The sequence below is a fragment of the Falco cherrug genome, chromosome 6 (assembly GCF_023634085.1).
Source record: "Falco cherrug isolate bFalChe1 chromosome 6, bFalChe1.pri, whole genome shotgun sequence".
NCBI classification, from domain to species: Eukaryota; Metazoa; Chordata; class Aves; order Falconiformes; family Falconidae; genus Falco; species Falco cherrug.
This window is the reverse complement of record NC_073702.1, coordinates 17786079-17804797: the sequence shown is the minus strand read 5'-3', so window position 1 is coordinate 17804797 and position 18719 is coordinate 17786079. Positions and strand designations below refer to the sequence as shown.

The 18719-nt window shown below is 36.6% G+C and overlaps 1 protein-coding gene across 9 annotated transcripts in view; it reads right to left on the bottom strand.

Moving 5' to 3' along the window:
• Positions 1-18719, bottom strand: part of DST (dystonin) — a 303406-nt gene that overhangs the window by 46565 nt on the left and 238122 nt on the right. For 8 of the 9 annotated variants that reach the window (XM_055714785.1, XM_055714788.1, XM_055714794.1 and 5 more), the window contains 12 exons: positions 18324-18490; positions 15935-16094; positions 15373-15699; positions 15115-15199; positions 13722-13963; positions 12496-12702; positions 9166-9285; positions 8881-8988; positions 6955-7173; positions 3720-3923; positions 590-821; positions 12-238 (listed from right to left, as the gene is read on the bottom strand). In XM_055714785.1, the coding sequence (XP_055570760.1) occupies positions 12-238; positions 590-821; positions 3720-3923; positions 6955-7173; positions 8881-8988; positions 9166-9285; positions 12496-12702; positions 13722-13963; positions 15115-15199; positions 15373-15699; positions 15935-16094; positions 18324-18490 (2298 nt within the window). The remainder of the gene's footprint in view (positions 1-11; positions 239-589; positions 822-3719; positions 3924-6954; positions 7174-8880; positions 8989-9165; positions 9286-12495; positions 12703-13721; positions 13964-15114; positions 15200-15372; positions 15700-15934; positions 16095-18323; positions 18491-18719) is intronic. The other variant, XM_055714793.1, reaches the window with a different exon arrangement.

The following is an 18719-nucleotide window of genomic DNA, read 5'->3' as shown; positions in this document are numbered from 1 at the left end:
TTTCTACTGACCTCAGCAGTTTCTTGCTGTTGCTTGACTACAGATGGGTCAACTCCAGGTCCCTCCAGTTCTCGAATGAAGTCCTGAGTATCTTTAATAGTAGCTACAAGAGCCATATGATCACACCAAAACTTTTCAGCTAGTTCCATTACATCCAGCAATTTGGCCTCCCTTTCCTCAGTCAAGGTCTGGATGTCTTCCCAAATGAGGACCATTTGGTCTAGTTTATCTTGAACAGCTAAACAACAAAGGAACTAGATTACTACCTTGGCAAACAATTCTTGGCCATAAATCTCTCTACAGTTCTACAGCAGAAACATATGTGTACATTTTGAAATTTAGACTCTAAAATTGTTTCATTACAGGACTCCTTATAATGTTAAGTGGAAACAACCAACATGGCCTTTAAAAATAAAGAAAAGGTCATATCCATGATGAATTATTTTAAATGAATGCTTTGCTTTTATAAATCCTTAGCAGCTTCTCCAGGAGAACACAATCCCCAGATTAGTGGACATCAGAAATGAAGATTTTTATATGCTGCAGCTTGCTGCATTTCCAGTACGTGAAACTTTCTTCAGTCTACTACCTTTAGCAGATATATCCTTATCAGCTCCTTCTGAGCGAGCAATCATTTCCTCCCCTCTCTGTTTAAGCGTCTCATATACTGGCTGAAGTTTTTCCAGATCCACTGACACATTCTTATTTTCACTGATTTGCTCTTTAATCTTCTCAACTTCTGCTGAGATTGAAGGTGGCTGCCTCAGACGTTCAACTATGCGTTTCAGACTCTCAAGAGTTGGATCTATCTTGTCATGAAACTGGGAGGGTGGTAAAGGACAGAAAGAAGTGGCAGAGAAATTAGAAAAAGAACAACTGAAAAGTGGCATCTGAAATTCTCTTGGAAAAAGGTACTTTAGAATTAATATATTTAACATCTCCAACATGCATACGTGCAACCTGCAATACCCTCCTTGTGGTTCTTCCCTTATTCTAATGTCTAAATTACAAAAATGACCTTGCAAAATGGTAATTCCTCTCAGATTTAAGAATTTACTATCAAGTCTGGGTTCGGTCCCGAGACACTCCACCTGAAGGTACTACACATATTGCAGAATCTACTTGCACTTACTCCTGTGTAATTCATGCAGTAGTTTGTGTCATATTTTGGAGAGCCATGGCTTTCTGTTTTCACCGTTTTAGGGAGATATTTACACTAAAATTAAATACACAATTTTCATATCAGGACCAGCATACTGACATATAACCACCGATTAAGACCTGGTACGTAAAGTCATTCCAAAAGACATTGTTACTGTCCAGGTGTTGCTTGTTAGTGCAGTAAAGGTACATTACTTTCTGCAACTCAAAGCATACAACAGTGTGTATTATATTCACCCACATTTGGCTGAGCCCAGGAAGGTACCCAGAAGCTCAATTACAGCCGTATTAACATGGTTCATCCCTTGGTACTGGTCCAAAGTTAGCCTTTACTACATGCTTTTGGATCCATAGAGATTCTTAAAAATATTTCACCATCATGCTCCTTTCAAATTACAGATATTAGTAATTGTGGCTGCATTTAATGATCCTCCAGGATCTACAAAAAGCACTCTTGACTACACTTGGGAAAGGTGCTAGAAAGAGCACAGCAAAACAAGGATTACCCTGTGTGAACAAATAGCTACATCCTTTCTATTCAAAGGAACATAGGCAAGACGTACGTAATTACTTTTTCCCACCATACAACCCACTTCAAATCAGACTCTGCGACTAATGTTATGGACTCAGTGCTTTTGTTAGAAATGTGAATATCATACAAGGCAGCAAAATGTGTTACGAAAGATAAGTAGCTTTCTCACATACAAGACTCACAAAAAACTAATTGTGGCAACAAAACCTTACCAAGTGATAAAAACCAAAATTAAATTGACAATATTCAGGTCTAATTTTAGGACATACATGTTATATCTTTAAGTTGTTGGTGCATTCAAGGCCCATGCAAGTGGGCTTCCTTGTACTTGTACTTCAATGAATGAGACAAGGTGTTTTAGAACTTAAAAGGAAGAAAATGCAAGTCATTACAGCCTCTCCTTATGGCTCCATAGGTTACGTCCTGCCTTTGATACATAATGCAATTTAATATAATTTAAAACCTGATGAGTTAAGTAATTATTCTTCCAGGACTGTCTAGACAAACGTTGATGTAGACATCATAGTACAGAGCTCTGATAATATACATTTACGTATCTTAATAAAAAAAGGAGATTATATAAAATTACATTCTGGGTATTACAACATTTTGCTTTGGTATCTGCATATACATTTAGGTATAGAAAATGAACGTTAGCTTTAACATCTACATATACATTTACGTATACAAAATGAACCTTAAGACACTGCATAAATAATTATTTTCACAACATCTGATTATATTCTAGCTGTTACCAAAGAATGCATTTTTATTCCTGTTGTCTGTACTTAGTACAACATGTTAATACCTGTCACATGCAAAGCAGGGACTCGAATAATAAGTAAATAACTTGATCTTCAAACCTGCGCCTCCAAATAGGGGGAGGACTGAGCATTTATGATAAAGGAAAACACTGAATTTAAATAATCGGGCTTCTTTCCAAGGTGTCAATAAGTAAGGTCTTTAGAATGACTGAAAGTATAATGTAATGTCTATAAACAGTTCAAAAGCAGAATGATACCTGATGTAACTTTTTCCCTCAGGTTCTTAAACAGTCTTCAGGAGCTAGGAATATGACATTAAGTACAATGACCCATGACAAAAATTATTTAGCATGTGGGCTTGAAGAGAACTTTAAGGTCTATTTCTTTACTTAGTATTTTAGACCTGAGCAGAATATAACACTTAATCTCCAGCAAACAGAGAAAAAGGGGAATTTCCTATAAAAACAGCAGTACAGAACAAAGTATTTCATTCCGGTTTTTGTACGGGTTCATGGACACAGATTTACTGAGCTCTCTTCTGAATTTGGGGTTAAGTAAAAGATTTTCAGTTTAGGTTTAATCATACTTAACTCAGTATTTAAAAGTCTCTAGAATGTGACACCTAACAATACTCTAATTGAGGTTCACTGCATAGGCTAAGATATGCAGCTTTTGTGGGCTCGATCTGAATTTTGTGCTTATGATGACATTTTGTTACATTTAACTGCTCACAAGACTTCTACGTAATAGTTCAAGCATACATTACATTAAGTTCTTGTGGGTCTGCAACAAAGAGCAAATGCTATTACCACTGCTAAACTACCTTCTAGTTCCACTCGTAATGGACTGCAACTAAAACTGCCAAATTCTAGATATAACTACACTCAAGTTAACTGATCAATAGTGACATCCATATACAAACAAAGCATCGGCCAGTAACCTACCAGCAAGAGAAAATGGAAGTGAAAATAAAATCCCACATTTTTAGACCTAATTTTTTTACTTAAAAATTAAGAAGCAGTAACATTTTTCAACTGCAGCAGAGTCATAATACTGACCAATATATAAAATTATAACCCTATTACTGCTCGAGAAACAGAAAAATCAATGCCATAAGCAGTGATATGAACATTCATAGGTCATTAGGTTGAAAAATCCAGATAAAACAGCAGTTTTGTCTTGATATATACATGTAAGATGACAACGACTAAGTGTCTTTCCATTTGAATGAATCCAATTATACTTGAAACTTAAACTGATACCTGGGTACACTGAGAAATGGCCTCATCCAATGCCAGTGCTCGCTTTTTGACATCTTCCTTAATTTTACTGTAAAGGGTGTCAGCGGCCACATATTTCTCTTGGATAGAAAAACCTTCTCCTGGGCTCAGCTCCAGCAACTGAGGCCCGGTTTTGTTCATCTTATCTATATGAGGCTTGTGCTCAGCGATCAGCTCACGCAGTTGCTATAACAAACAAAAAAACTTATCAGTTTCTTGAGCTTGCACCACCACATTACAGCTGTCCACACTTCTAACACATCCAGCTGGCAAGAAATTCCAAACAAATACCCTTTGTCCTAATGTATAATACAAATATCAAAGAAAGTTAATGACTGCTTTGCCAGTGGTCGCTCCCATTCCAACGCAGAGCTATCCAGGCACGAAACACCACAATTAGAGATGCACTGGAAAGGTCCATGCAACACTTTTGTAGGACATATGATTACAGGTCAAATATAAGATGCTAGCAACAGACATTCCCCATCGTATTTAGTACCCATGACAGAAAGAGCAACAATATTCCAGACATGCATAACATCACCATGTATATACTTTTCATGTTGATATTTGTGTCACTTGCCGCAGACTTTCGTTGAAGAACATCACAGGAGGTGGTACTGGCATTGCAAGAATATTAATTCATACTATCCTTAATTTAAGGAGGGGGAACTAACACAAGGAAGTGTCAAACAAATAAGTGAAAATGACAAAAGGACAAGGAATACTGGTCAGTACAGTACTAGCAACCTAGTTTAGCAGTCTGGCCTCTGGCCACAAGATCCCTCTGTCTTCACAACAGTGCTATTACCTAATCAACACAAAGTTTAACAAGTAATTAATAAGTAAATCAAATTTGATCTCAGCTGTCTACTCCCTCTCATCATCCACCTCTGAATTAAGTCAAAACCGCAGAAGACTGTGCAGAGGCTTGTGGAAGTGAAAGATCACAAAGTGCCTTCCAACTTGCCCAAAGATTTGGGTTTTGTTTACTTGCACCCATAGATCTGATAAAAGAGGAAGTTTTTTCATGGGAGTAGCCCCATCCTTCCCTCCAGTTCTTTTTGTTTTCTCAGCTCATCCCTCCCTCTCCAGAAAAATCCCACTGTCTTGTGAGGAACTGTCCCTCTCAGTGCTGTGGATTCCACGCATTTCTGTCTTCTAGACCCTGTGTAGGAACGTAAGAGGCACATGCTCTGTTCCTCCCAGCTGAGAGTTTGTTTAAATTAATGAAGACATGGAAAAGAGCCTGTATCAGTCTCAGTATAAATAGATCTTCTTCCCTTCAACTAAGCTCCTTCCCTTAAAAAGAAATCCTGATACTGGCTTGCTTACTTGCTCCTCCCCAGAAGAGGAAAGGTTGAGAAGATTGAAAAGACAGTGGCCACGACTCTCTACAGTCCCCTGATGACAAAACAGCAATGAAAGTACAGAAACCCCTGACTCTAGCTTACTGAGAATGTAACTGTATCTGTATACCTTGCAACAAGAAAAATAATGTTGATTAGCAGAGAAGAGGTGAAACTAAGAACAGTTTGATGATTTTTAGAAAATCACTTTCTATGTTTTATTTTTGCGCACAAATAGATGATTTGATGCAAGGCCACAAAAGTGCAAATTTCTGGGTCCAAACCTTATGCTAGTACTCTGCTCACAGCTCAGTTCAAACCAAACTGACTGCAAGTTACTGACACAAAATCAGCTCTATGAATTCCATGACTTGGAAAAAGGTAGTCATCAGTAAACACATCAGAACAGAAAATGTAAGTGAATATAGAAAACTGTTTTCAATTCACATTCAGAACCTTTTTTTTTTTTTTTTTTAATAGAACAATAAATGATTTTGTCTTCTCCATGATCTACTATTGGGTAAACAATTCCAGTAAACAAGTATGTCAAATCAGATTACATGTTAAAATTCCTTGACATTAATCTTCTACTTAAAAAACAAATCTCAGCTAATAGCATAGCCCAGGGAAAATGCAAAAATAGCAGCTCATCTGAAGGGCCTCTCATGCAAGCAGAATGATTAAAGTAGATGGGGAACAATCCTGTAAGTAAAGCCAGCATGATTTGGTTCACGATGAGTAATCAAGATAGTTTCTAAAGCTCATGTTATATAGCTAGTCTTAATAGAGCATGCTTGTTCATTGTGGATGTAACAGGAAGACAAATGAGTGAACCCAGCGTTTACCAGTACATAAGAGTGGCACATCTTCATTAACTGGTCTCAGAGTAAACAAGACTTTGAAGCCAGGGTTCATCCTACCTAACCTGAGTCACTTAATTGAGGCAGCTAAAATAAAAAAAGAGTTACTCTATGCTCAGTAGGGAGAGACAGGATTCTCCAGTAGCCATACAGGCTTTGCATATGCCAAAACACGCAGGTTTTCAACCTCACCTGATGCATCTGATTCCATGTGATACTAGTAGCCATATATGAAATGTACTAATTTTATCCCAGCTGATTATTCCTCCATGTAAGAAAGCTGATACGGTGGCCAGCCTACAACACTGTTGCGCCTATTTTGTGATGTTATGGTAAACCATAATTTCTTTTAATTATTACATAACAAACATACTTGACATGAGAAATGATTATGGGATTGGCTGGAACACAAGCAATCAATTCCATCTTCCTGGCTCAGCTAGGTTTAGATCCAATGCTACCCACAAAACAAAAGCCAAATTTTTCACACGTGCATAAAATCAGCGTATGTGTATATTTGTAGATTGACTGTACACAAAGGCAGCATTTCACCTTCAGCATGCTGACAACAGGTATGCCAGTTCTTTAGATAGTCAAGTTTTACATTCTTTTGTTTCCTCCTACAATGTCCGATGTCTGTTCTTTCTGTTTATGGGTTTGGTTTGTTCTAATACTGACAATAATGTGTACTTTTAAATATAATTCTTCATTATTAACTTTTGAGTGCTCAGCTCTCTCACTACAATGACAATTTTTCCACCTTTAGAGCTCTTTTATGCTTATACATGTTTTGATGCCTTCGTCACAGAATCTTGTTTGCATGCACAGTCTGGGAAACAGTAGAGGCATGATTGAAAAAGTATTTGTTTTGTATTATTATCTTAAATAATTATTTTTTCAACAGAAGTATAACTGGGTTTGAAGCATTTAGCAGAGCACTCCACAATTCTAGGGAGAGTACTGCTTGGCTTTGACAGTTTTGTTATTCAAAACTAGCAAAACACTTACCCTATGCTCTTCTTGCTGTTGCTTTAAAGTTTCATATTCAAGGGCTGGCGCAGGAAGCTGAGAAATGATCATTTCTGTTTCGGTTAACCATGGCCAAAGCTCTTCATAAGTCTCCCAGAACTGGTTAACCAGGGATTGAGCCCGTTCCAGCTGGAGGTTTCTTTCAGAGTTAATTTGACAGATGGCATCATATTTCTGTAAGAGGCTTTCCATCTTTTTCTGTAAAATAATATTAACAAAAAATAGCAATGTATTTTTTTCCACAGGTCTGTATTAATTTCTAAACAATCCTTGATAATTAGAGCACCAAACCACAGTGAACCAAATCTAAATTTGGTAATGTTTCTACAGCACCAGTGTTTAAGGTGGACAGAATCAATATTGCGGGAGATATGAATTTGGCAGAGTAGTTTCAAGGTAATTAGAACATATTCAATGATACTGATATTTTCAAGTAACACTTTATTCATAGGGCTTCTAGCCAAGCTGCAAATGATTTGACCGAAGATGTTAGTCCAACTTCCTCACTGAGGACGCTTATCTTCAGTGACACTTAGCAAAAACTATGTTTTCCACAGCATTTCTGAATCAAAGCATGACTAATACACAAAAATCTGTTGCTTTGTTTTTAAATCTGACAAAAGAATAGGGTATACTGTTGTGCTTGTAGCTTACAAACTTGCAACAATAATCACAAAACATTATTTTCCAGGTTAGCATACATTAGTTAATGAGGATGTGTTACTATTAATAATATAACTAAAAGGTTTAAACAATGTAAGTCTATTGTATTTGGGCATGTGATAATAAAAGTATCAACTAGCTATACATTCTTCCTATGGAAGACTGCCCATGTTACTACTTCTTTGAAATATTGTATGTGACAATGCACATAAATGCTAGCTTTGGAAAAACTAGACACATACGCAAGCCATTGAATGTGAAGTAAAGAATCTTTTTTGGCAGAACAAGCTATCCTTTCATTTGTTATGTCTTGCATGTAAATTAAGTATAGAGATGCTATCTAAAGGACAAAAAATAGCCTAACACACAGATTTACAGTATTTTTTACAAATACAAATATTTAATAAAGACTCACATAAAACTGCTCTCCCTTATGACTACATTTTCATAGACAGAACATCTTGTCTATTTTAAATTCACTTAAGAGCAAATGAAATTTATTCAGAGATCCTGCAGTAAAGCACAATTAGTGAAGTATTGCTCTTCAAGGAGGGTGGTCATTGGAAGGACTAAATTTATATAACATACCCAGCCTCATCACAATTTAGCAAAAAAACCCCAATCCCACAACTAATGCATTATTAAATGCCAATGTGAAAAATCCGTTTCTCTACATAGACAGCGCCAACACAAGGCTCCGTGTCTGTGTGTAATAAGTAAAGGCATAAGAATGCCTTTCACTGACTGTGTTAGTCAACAGGATGGAATCATCTTGGCAAGTAACATCTACACTGAAATCAGCAGAAACTGAATCTTTACTCTCATTTCTGCTCATTTCTGCACAGCCATCTGATCCATCACAGAAACACAGACGCAGAGTGACTCTAGGGAACTCAGGAAGATAAAACAGCCAGATTCCACACACATCACACCAGATGACTAATACCTATTCACTCAATTGTCCATTGGCTAAAATACTATTTACCATGCATGCAGATGGTAAATGGGGCTCCAAATTAGTGTCAGACAACGAAGCAAGTACACAGTGTTTGCTCTTTGAACATCCTGAAGGACAGTGATACATACACAACAGCACTTTTTCTAGGATTATAATCTTCAGACCAAAAAAGTGGACGCAATCAATGCTTTTTCATTTGTGTTTAAAAAAGTCACTATAGGAATCTTTCTACTTATACACTGCCTACATATCTACCGTTGTAGCTGCAGTTTAAGGATCTTTACCTTCATGGTCTGTTTGTCTTCTTCAGTGCACGTGTTCATAATCTTATCCCCAGATTTAACAAGTTCATCTATAGAATCTTTGTGCCTCAAAATCTCCATGGTAAAAGCCTTGGAACACAATAAAAATTCATCAGCAAAATAAATAAAAAATAGAGTACATGCAGCAAAAACTATTTTTGAAGTGCATTATGACAGACTGAAAATTAAATCATGCCAGTACATTTTCTAGATGGAGAGTGTGCCAGCCAATAATTAACATGACAGTTGAAAATGCATTTCTTTTACCTTTTGAACTTGTAGCTGAGCTGTGGTCTGGTCTTGCTCAAGCCTAATATCACCCAGAGACATCAGTTTCTTTTCTGTTTCTGCAATCCAGGCAAATTCAGCATCAGCTGCTTGATCAAACTAAAAGAGAAGGACACGAATTAGTTCAGTGGTTCTACACACACGGAATTAGAATGACTGTTTCAAAAATTTTAAAGAATGAAAAGCATACTTTTGAATTGTTAGAAAGACAGCAGCTCACTTTCCGTATCAGGTTTTTATATAAATGAAATGCTACACCCAAAATGGTACTGAGAGATTGTAATACAAGCAAGCTTAATTCATAAGCACGACAAAGCAACAGAAGCAAATATATTTTTCCAAAGCCTACTGCTAACAGACATGAGAAAATAAAAAGGCTTATAATTTCAGAATTTTAACCAGACTGTTTATTTTCATTTTATTCTGCTTTCACATGTCTTTTCCATCTCTATGTTTATTATTACTGCTAGCGTTGCAATTATCTGAATAAACAGTTGTTTGATGTCACCCTTTTAATCTTAAGAGCTGCTCTGGTATTAAGTGATAAAGGCAGAACAATCACAATTTAACTGAGTCAGTGGCAAAACCTCACTGAATTTAGAGAAGACAGCATTTCATCCAAAACTAGACCTTGGATTAAATATGAAAATTCTTCAGGGCATTTGGTTGCAGCCAGTCCTTTTCCAAAAAGATTAACTTTTAACTACCATTAGTCAATGCTTAAATGTTTCAGAAATTACCTCTAAAGCACTAAAGTAATGAGAGGATTTAAAGGATCTGTTTCTTACTAATTTACAAAGGAGAGAATGAAATCCTGAAAAGAAGTCTGTGGAGATTTAATTCTTCTGACAAGTAAGACCAAATTTTAAAAAATCATACTTCTCTGCAGTTCAAGTTTATAGGCATGTGGCTTAGTATACACATGCTGCAGTACTCAATGGGGGCAGCTCTGAGATTAAGTCATAGAGAAACATCACATGTAATAAACAGATGCACAGAACAGTCATCGTAGAAACTACTAAAACCTAAGCTATTTATTTTCAACTCTGAGCCCCACTGCAATTAGCTGAACATTAATGACTGTGAGCTATTGTGAAAGCCTATCAGGACGTTTTAGGTCAGACCCTGTATTTGTGTTGTTGATATCCACACTCTCCTCAGAAGTTTCCTTCTGACCACTCCCAGTCCCTCTTGCCTTTTAAATCTGCTGGTCTACAGCCCTGCTTCTGTAACATAGCTGGAGTTCACCTTAGCTACTAAATCAGTCTCGTCTTAGCGGTTAATCACAACCCACAGAGAAACAGAAGAAGCAGTTCTGAGATTTCATTCTTTATGAGTCAACCTTCTTCATTCTTTATAATCCACTTGTGACATGAAAGAGAGCACATTCTTTTTCACTATATGCCATTTCTCATGTGAAGTAACAGAAAGTAAGCTTTGTCCCTAAACATTGTGACTTCCTAATAGAAAGGTGCGTTCTGAAACAATCGGCACTGTAACCATCAGCACAAAGCACACATACCAGTGATAGTTACATCCTAGCTTCAGAAACTGCAGTTCACAACAAAGCTCTTGGGAAGCTCATATATTTATGATCCAAATGAAGGAAATTAAGAAGGTGATTTACATCCGTAGGTATGTACTATTGAGAAAATATTTAACGGAAGGAACAAAAATCAACACATGACAGTGAAAATTCTTGATTATATGGCATTGAGGAAGGACAGGACTCTAACCCCCATTTGCTGAGGGTATAGGATTTCCAACTTGTGTTCAAATAGAATATTAAGACATCAAAAGCACAAAATTGGTACTCTCTGCAGCCAGATTTTGAAGTGTTTTCTTCCCATTATGTATGACAGTTATTTATGAGCCCTGAATTTCACTTGCATCACTATAAAACCATCTATTTCATCTCCCCCCAGTTTAACCAAGCATAGTTCATTGTGGTACTTATTCTTTTAACAAAAAATGATTGAATTCTGAACATGATGACATTGTGATTTGCTTCATGAATGCTTTCTAAAGCACACTCTACAGCTGCTTTAGCTTCTCCAAAAATATGTTTTATTTTGCAATCTTTCTCTGAGCTAAATGGGAAGTAGCTTATCCTTCACTGGAAGCGTGTTAATCCACTTGATATTTATCACAGGATATGGTGTATAGGAGCATACTGTGGCAATGCAAATTGGGCTGCAGTGGAGGTCAGGGATACGCAGGACTAGGGCGCAATGTGTGCTCACAACATTAGCTAGCAGAGAGCAGCTCTGGACCTTTCATGCCTGGACCTGAATCTGCTGAACTTGTGCTAGGGGATGCAACATATTCAGAGAATTCAAAAAAGTTGAAGGACAGCCAACATATACTCTCCTATCTCACCTTATCACTCAAAAGAAAAAATAAATCACCCTTCATTTTTGAGGATTTGGCTAATGAGACAAGATAATATTCATAGCAAACCCCTTAAAAAGAAACGTGATTTTTAATCTCAGCTATGAGGTGATCTGAGTTACTGCCAGCCTCTTTTAGTCAGCTTTCAGCAAACTTTGAAAATATCACACGTTTTCTCCTTGTCCTGTTAACTGTTTATGGGAACCATGAGCATAAACAGAAATCTCACCAACATTTTTATGCCCAAACTTTAGGCAGACACTAGAAAAATCCTCTTTCCATGATGCACCTATAAGCAAACTTATATATGGAACTATTTAGTGATTAAATTAGGCTGTCAGTTCTCAAAGCAAGCCCATATATATACAGTTCCTTGCATATATAGAAACCTTCACATAACAAATAACTCAATTTTTGAGCCCCAAGAAGAAAAGTATTTTGGATATGAATAAAAACAATTGTTATTTAAATCCTCCACTACAGCTTGAATAAGATGATCCAGCTTTTAATTGTAGAAAGTACAGAGGAGCTAGACAATCAGCTGATGCTAAAAGGTGTGGCAACTCTAGTGATTTCAGTGTGACATCCAGTAAAATTGGCCGGGGATCTGGACCAACAGAACATGATCTACAAAAGACATGGGCCATTCAGTTCTTACTTACACAAATTGCCATTCATGGAGCCACAGGATAGTTACAGCAATTTTAGCTACAAGACTGATGCCTGCCTTTTTGTTGACACAACAGTGTAGAGATTACCCGAGTTCTGGCATTCGTATCTTAACAGTGAATTCCCATTTCATTCAAACAAGCCTTTTGCTGCTCAAGCACAACAAACTTTTGGCAATATTATTAAAGGACATCTTTTGTTGCGGTGCACGTGGCCAGAAACTGTTGTTGCCCAAAGAATTTTCAGTACCTGCTGGGATCTCAGGATGGCAGCATCAATCTCATCTCCTTTCTGAGCGATCGTGTCACTCACTAATCTATAACGCTCATTGTCCTCTGTTATCATTTTGTCAAGCCCCTCTCTGGCCCTCCACGGCACCAGCTCCAGAAAGGCACTGCCGACTTCATTCAGAGTGTCCAGTAAGCCTTTGTTGTTCTTTGCTTCTTTTTTCAGCTCCTGAAAAAGGCCATTCAAAGTAAACATACCAGCATAAAAGCTGCACACGCACAGCTTGCACATGTTTGTTTGGTTTTTTTTTTATTCTTGCAGCTACTCCATGGTTTGAGAACTGAAGAGTTTTCAACACAAACCAAAGAGATAACTTAGCATGCTTATTTTCAGCTCAGTTGTATTAGCTTTTTGATACTGTAACCTGTTTGCTAGAAAGGTGTGTGATTCTTGAAGAGAATTTTCTACAGAATACATCTTAAATAGATTTCTCCAGTCAATATGACAGTCTGAAATTCTTCATAATTTCACAAGAGTTTTTAAAGAAGCAACCAAAGAAAATAAAACTAACAGATATTCCTTGCAACCCGCAACTCCATAAGGAACTAAATCACCAGGAAGTGAAATCAGGCATGCAATAAAGCAAAATATGAGGAATTCAAGTGATTTCTTAAATACGCAATGACTGGATTAAATTCCAAACAAATCCCCACACAACACTTCAGGAAGTTTTTACCTGTACAGAAGCTCCCACCCGCTCTTTCATTTCTTTTTAGCTATATGTAAGAAATCTAATGGAAAGATCTTTTTTAGCTTCCCCCGCTAACATCGTCCACACCATCCAGTTTATACTACAATTCTTCTCTTGAAATATTGTTAAACAAGATTACTATACATATTTTAAACGCTGACTCTCTTTATACTTTACAGGATTTTATCTACGTCACAACTAAAGAACCAAATAACTTCGACAACTTAAAGAGTTTTCCCAGGATTAAGTAGCTGCTACAATAAAAAGGAAATACTGTCCTTCTCTTGTGCTAAAAATAAACCTCAGCCCAATTTCATAAGTGATTATAACAGATGACTCTGGTAAGTGAATTTGATTCTTAACTACTGTGACATTTAGTCAAACAATCTGATGCCAAAATTAGTTATTCACAAAACAACTTCATGCCAAACTCAAATTAACACAAAACCTAGCTGAATCATACAGCAATTAATAATTCACAGGTTCTAAAACCTACTTTTTGTCTTTCTTGTGCTTGGCTTAATTCTTCACCCTTTGGTATTTGAGTTTCATATGAGAGTAACTCCACCTCCACTTTGTCAAGCCATTTGCAGAGCTCCTCGTGAGTGGAGTGCAGTTGACCTGCAAGCTGCAGAGCCTGCTCTAAGGTCTTAGATACATCAGAACTCAGTTTCATAATGTCCTTGTATCTTGCTTTAATGCCTTCCAGTTTATCTTGAATTATTACAACTTCATCACCTAAAATAACAGAGAGATGTTATTTCCTAGGATCACAAATATTTAAAAGGAAAAAAAAATAATCCACCAAAACCAAACCTAAATCCCAACCCCCACCCATTACAGAAATCTCAGTATTTAATTTATAAAATAACCCAAATAAGATTTTAAGGTAAATCCTCAACTGTTGTAAGTTATCCCACTGTCACTGAAGTCCACAGAGCTATGGAGTTTACCTCAGCTAAGGATCTGTATTTCTGTCTTTTTTCTGCTTTACTGAACTATTAGAAAGTAAGGACTTGACCCAATATTTAACTTGAATACTCTTTAAAAAAAAAAGCCAGCCTTAAATTCACAATACTTCTTACAAAGGCAAAAAAAAAAGAAAAAGTTATTGGAGCGTTATTGAAAATGTGAAGAATAAAACCCAACAAAAAGATTTTCAATTACTGCAGTATTTGACATCACTGTACACTCTCATTACTACCCATTTGCAACACAACTCAACAGGCTAAAATAAAAACAATGTACTGAACTTTAATATTAGAGTGTATTCAGATTTCATTATACACTATGCACAATGTCTAAGTTATGAACAGAAAAGGATACCCCTCGACTCCCAACCATATGTGTCTTTATTAAAGAGTTCAAGTACTTCAGAAGTACTGGAAAATATGGACAAATGCTGACCTACAGAACAGACACGTCATGTACAACTGGAACACAACTTTTCCCACAGTATTAGCTTCAATGGGTGAAGCTTCCCTCTTGCAATAAAACGTAGTCTAATACCTCATTCATCTGTGGATGCCTGCAGGGAATTGACTGCGTCCACTGCCAAACAGCCCTTCATTATGACTAATGTCCATAACTTGCTATTAGAAATGGAATGCAGGTTCACTAAAGTAATTTTTCACTAAAAATAATAAAGGATTCCTGAGCCAAATTCTCTACAGGCAAAAAAGGACTTCTACTCACTTACATTAATAGGAAAATTTGCCCAAAAACACAACCTACCATGACCTCAAACCTTTATTAAAATAAACAACTATGACTGCTTTAACCAGCAATTATGGACCAATATTTACAAGTTCCACTTTAAATTTTCTCATAAGCACCTATAAGTACAAGAAAAAAAGCCTGACGAATCATAGTTTTATATAAGCTCTCACCTGTTGTTTGCTTGAGAAGCTCTAAGCCATTTTGTATAGCCAAATCAACATTTTGTTTTCTAAGAAGAATCTCTTCCTGAAGATCCTAAGGGAAAAGGCCGTTTGTGTTAGCACAGACATAAAAAATTATATTATTCTTATTTGGAATAAACATATTGGCAATTTAAACAACGTATATTAATGAAAATAAATGAAGTATGAAAATATAAATCAAAATTAAAAATGGATTAAATAATAAATGAACAGAAATCAAAATACCAGTAGTTCAGTGTGCTGTTTCTCAAGTAATTCTGTGTTGCAATCTTGGACTGACAATTTGCTCAGCTTATCATGGATTTCATTCAGCCAGTTCATCAATTCAACTTCATCCTCCCCAAAAATCTGAGCATTGCTGTAAGCTTGCTGAAGAAGTTCAGACCTGCTGCTGCTCTTCTCTTGAATTTCAATGTATCGAGCCTGAGAAGAATCTAGCTTTTCCTGTACCATATCTTTATCTTCCCTGGAGCTCATAGACTTCAGAGACTGACCAGTGCTAATGGCCTGATGTAAACTCTTACTGTGAGCTAGGACGTCATCTTCTATGGCCTATATTTTTTTAAATAATGAAGAATAATGGGAAAGAAAGATCAGAAAAAAACATAACTGGAACTCAATAAAAACTGAATGAAAAAGGACATACTGCCAACGTAAATATATAAAACTCAAATTACAGAAAAAAAATCAGTATGGTAAAACATACACCGCAACAGCTTTGCCAGTTGTGTTGTACTTTACAGAAGCGTCTAAAAAGAATGACACAAGCGTGTGGTTTGTATCTTACTTTATGCTGAGATATTTGCTGCTGCAGTTTGGAGGCCTGCGTTCCAATAGGTTCTGCATTTGCAAGCCTCTTCTCTGTGGTGGTCAGCCACTCCACCAGTGGCTCCAGAGCTTCATGGAACTGCTGAGCTACCACTGAGATGCTTTCCAACTGACGGTTCCTACCAACACACCAGGAGAAAGGTTATTTTTTGTGGTGAAGTAAGTGCAAAATAGTTTCAAAAAAACCAGAAAAGGACCCCATGAAACCTTTGGGGGGAAAAAAATAATTCTGTCTTATTGTAGGAACCAGTCACCAAATGAAATAGAAATACATCCATGATACTCAATGAAAACCAAGGTAAAGTACAAATCAAACAAAATTAAAAAAAAAAACATCCAAACAATCAACACCTTCAAAGCTGTTTGGAATTCTTTTTGCTAATATGCAAGTTTTGCAAATAAAAAGAATATCACTTTGTTTATATACTTTTTGCAAAAAATAATCTAGCACTCAATTCAGCATGACATTGCTTTATACACAATTATTATAGTTCTCAAATTTCTAGCTGTCTCGAAGTATGAAGTTACATTCCCTTGACTGTTACACATGTTTTACAGTTACACAAAGGCTTTACTGAACTAGAATATATTGTTATGCTTCCTCAGCATTGTAAAATATCTTTAAACATTTGTTCAGTGCTGTGAACAGAACTTTTTGGTTCTGCTTGTGTTCTGAATAAAAGCTCTTAATGAAGTTAGTGAGACAACATTAACAAAGCACAGACACTTGACATCCAAAATAAAAAAGCAGTATCTAAAATATTTCTTTCAGGTTATTACATTTCAGAGAAGGCTCTTGATTACAGGAAGTGTCTTCTCTACAAAAATGGTGGAACAGATTTCACTCCAGCAGACTTTTAAGAGAGATTTGCTCCACGTGAAAAACATCACAATATTGTCTTTCAAATAAGGTAAAAGCTAGGTTCCTACGTGCTTCCCAAGGCTTATAAACAAGGTAGACTTGACACACTGAGCCACAGAACACTTAGTGAAGTACTCTACATAGTTTTCAAAATCATCCTCAAATCTAATCTTCATTTCTAGAGACCGGACGAAGAAAAAAGAGAAGAGCTTGTGGCTAATAGATGGCTTAGAAAAAGTCACAATCTGATTTTTAATTAAATATCACCAGACTGGGAGAATGATATTAAACATGACATTAACATTTACCCCAGCTAATGAGTCAGATGCCTTCAATTAAAACAAAAAAAAAAACACAAGGAAAAAAAAAAAAAGAGGAAATAATGGTCTGAGAGTGGTTGACTACTAAATAAATAATCATAGTATTAGTATGAGGTAACAAAAGATGTTCAATGCAAAGGAATTAAAGAGGGGCTCCCAGAAGGAGTAGGAGGCAACAGGTGAGTTCAATGCTACTCTAAATGCCTAAATCCCAACAAATCCATTTATTCTTCACTGTAAAGCTTCACTCTTCACTTAAATTCCTTTCCTTCAACTTCCCAAGTCCTTTCTTGTTCTCAGTTATACACCTTCTTCAGGCCACCTCTTATGCACACTCTTCTCTAGTCTAAACCAGGCTGTCCTTTTTCAAAACCCCACCCACAAAACACGTTCAGCAACCCTTTTAACACAGATTTCTTCAAAGACATTTTACTGTTCATAACTTTCCAGGTACTTTATACGCTGACAGCAATTTGTAAGTCTAAGCATGTGTATACACAGATACCGTGTGTATGGTTTTTGTTTTGTTTTGCTGGATTTTTTTACTTGAAATTTGAATTGGGCTGCAATGTCTTTTAGACACAGTGTATTCTGTATATTCTACATACTCTGATGGTCCTTTTTCTTATTGAGAACTAAGGGAGCTCTGCACCTCGCGTAAGTTTACACCAGCAACTTACAGTATGAGGATCTCTACGCTATAGGAAGTAATTATATGGATGAGACCAAACAGAAAAAAAGGAATAATTGAGTGCCCTCTCTTTGTAGCAGCATGTCAGGATTTTAAAGTTCCACGGGAACATCGTTACTATTTGTTAAATATAAAATCTGCACTTGATTCTATGCAAAATAGATTCTTGCACCAAGAAACTTGCATTCTAAGGAACTAACAGAGATAAAATATTCAGAAGAAACATATGCAGTTAATCCTAGCAGATTATTTTTTTCCTAAACCTTTTTAAAAAGCTTTTGCTCTGTTGAAGTCACTTCTCTCCACTTTTCCTTCAGAGGACCTATTACATCAACATCAAGTCACAATAATGTAATGTAATAACAAGAATGATAGTATTTACAAGACTTCACACTAAAGAGTTCCACGTGCTGCTTCTAATCACCTATCATGTTATTATCTACACTTTTCAAACCTATGAAAGAATTTCAAGTACCTTGTTTCAGCTTTACTGAGCAATGCATCCCATCGACTATCCAGGAAACTCAATTGTTTCAAGATTTTCACCCTATCAGCAGGTTCAGCTGACTCTGCAATTTTCTCCCCTTCACGCTTGATCACCTCAACAGTAGGCTTGCGGTCATCCAGCAACCTCTGGAGAAGCTACAGAGAAAGCAATCACGCACCAGGTTATTAAGATACATTGTAACAATGCAAGTGTAAAAACAGAAGGAGCTAGACTTCTTGAAGACCTGTTAAAAGCAAAAAAAAGAAAAAGCAATGCCTATATTGTGATGAAAGTGTGAATAACACTAATGAAAGAGACACACACACACACACCCCACACACCAACCCACCCCATCCACCACTCCACCCCCCAACACAGGTTCAT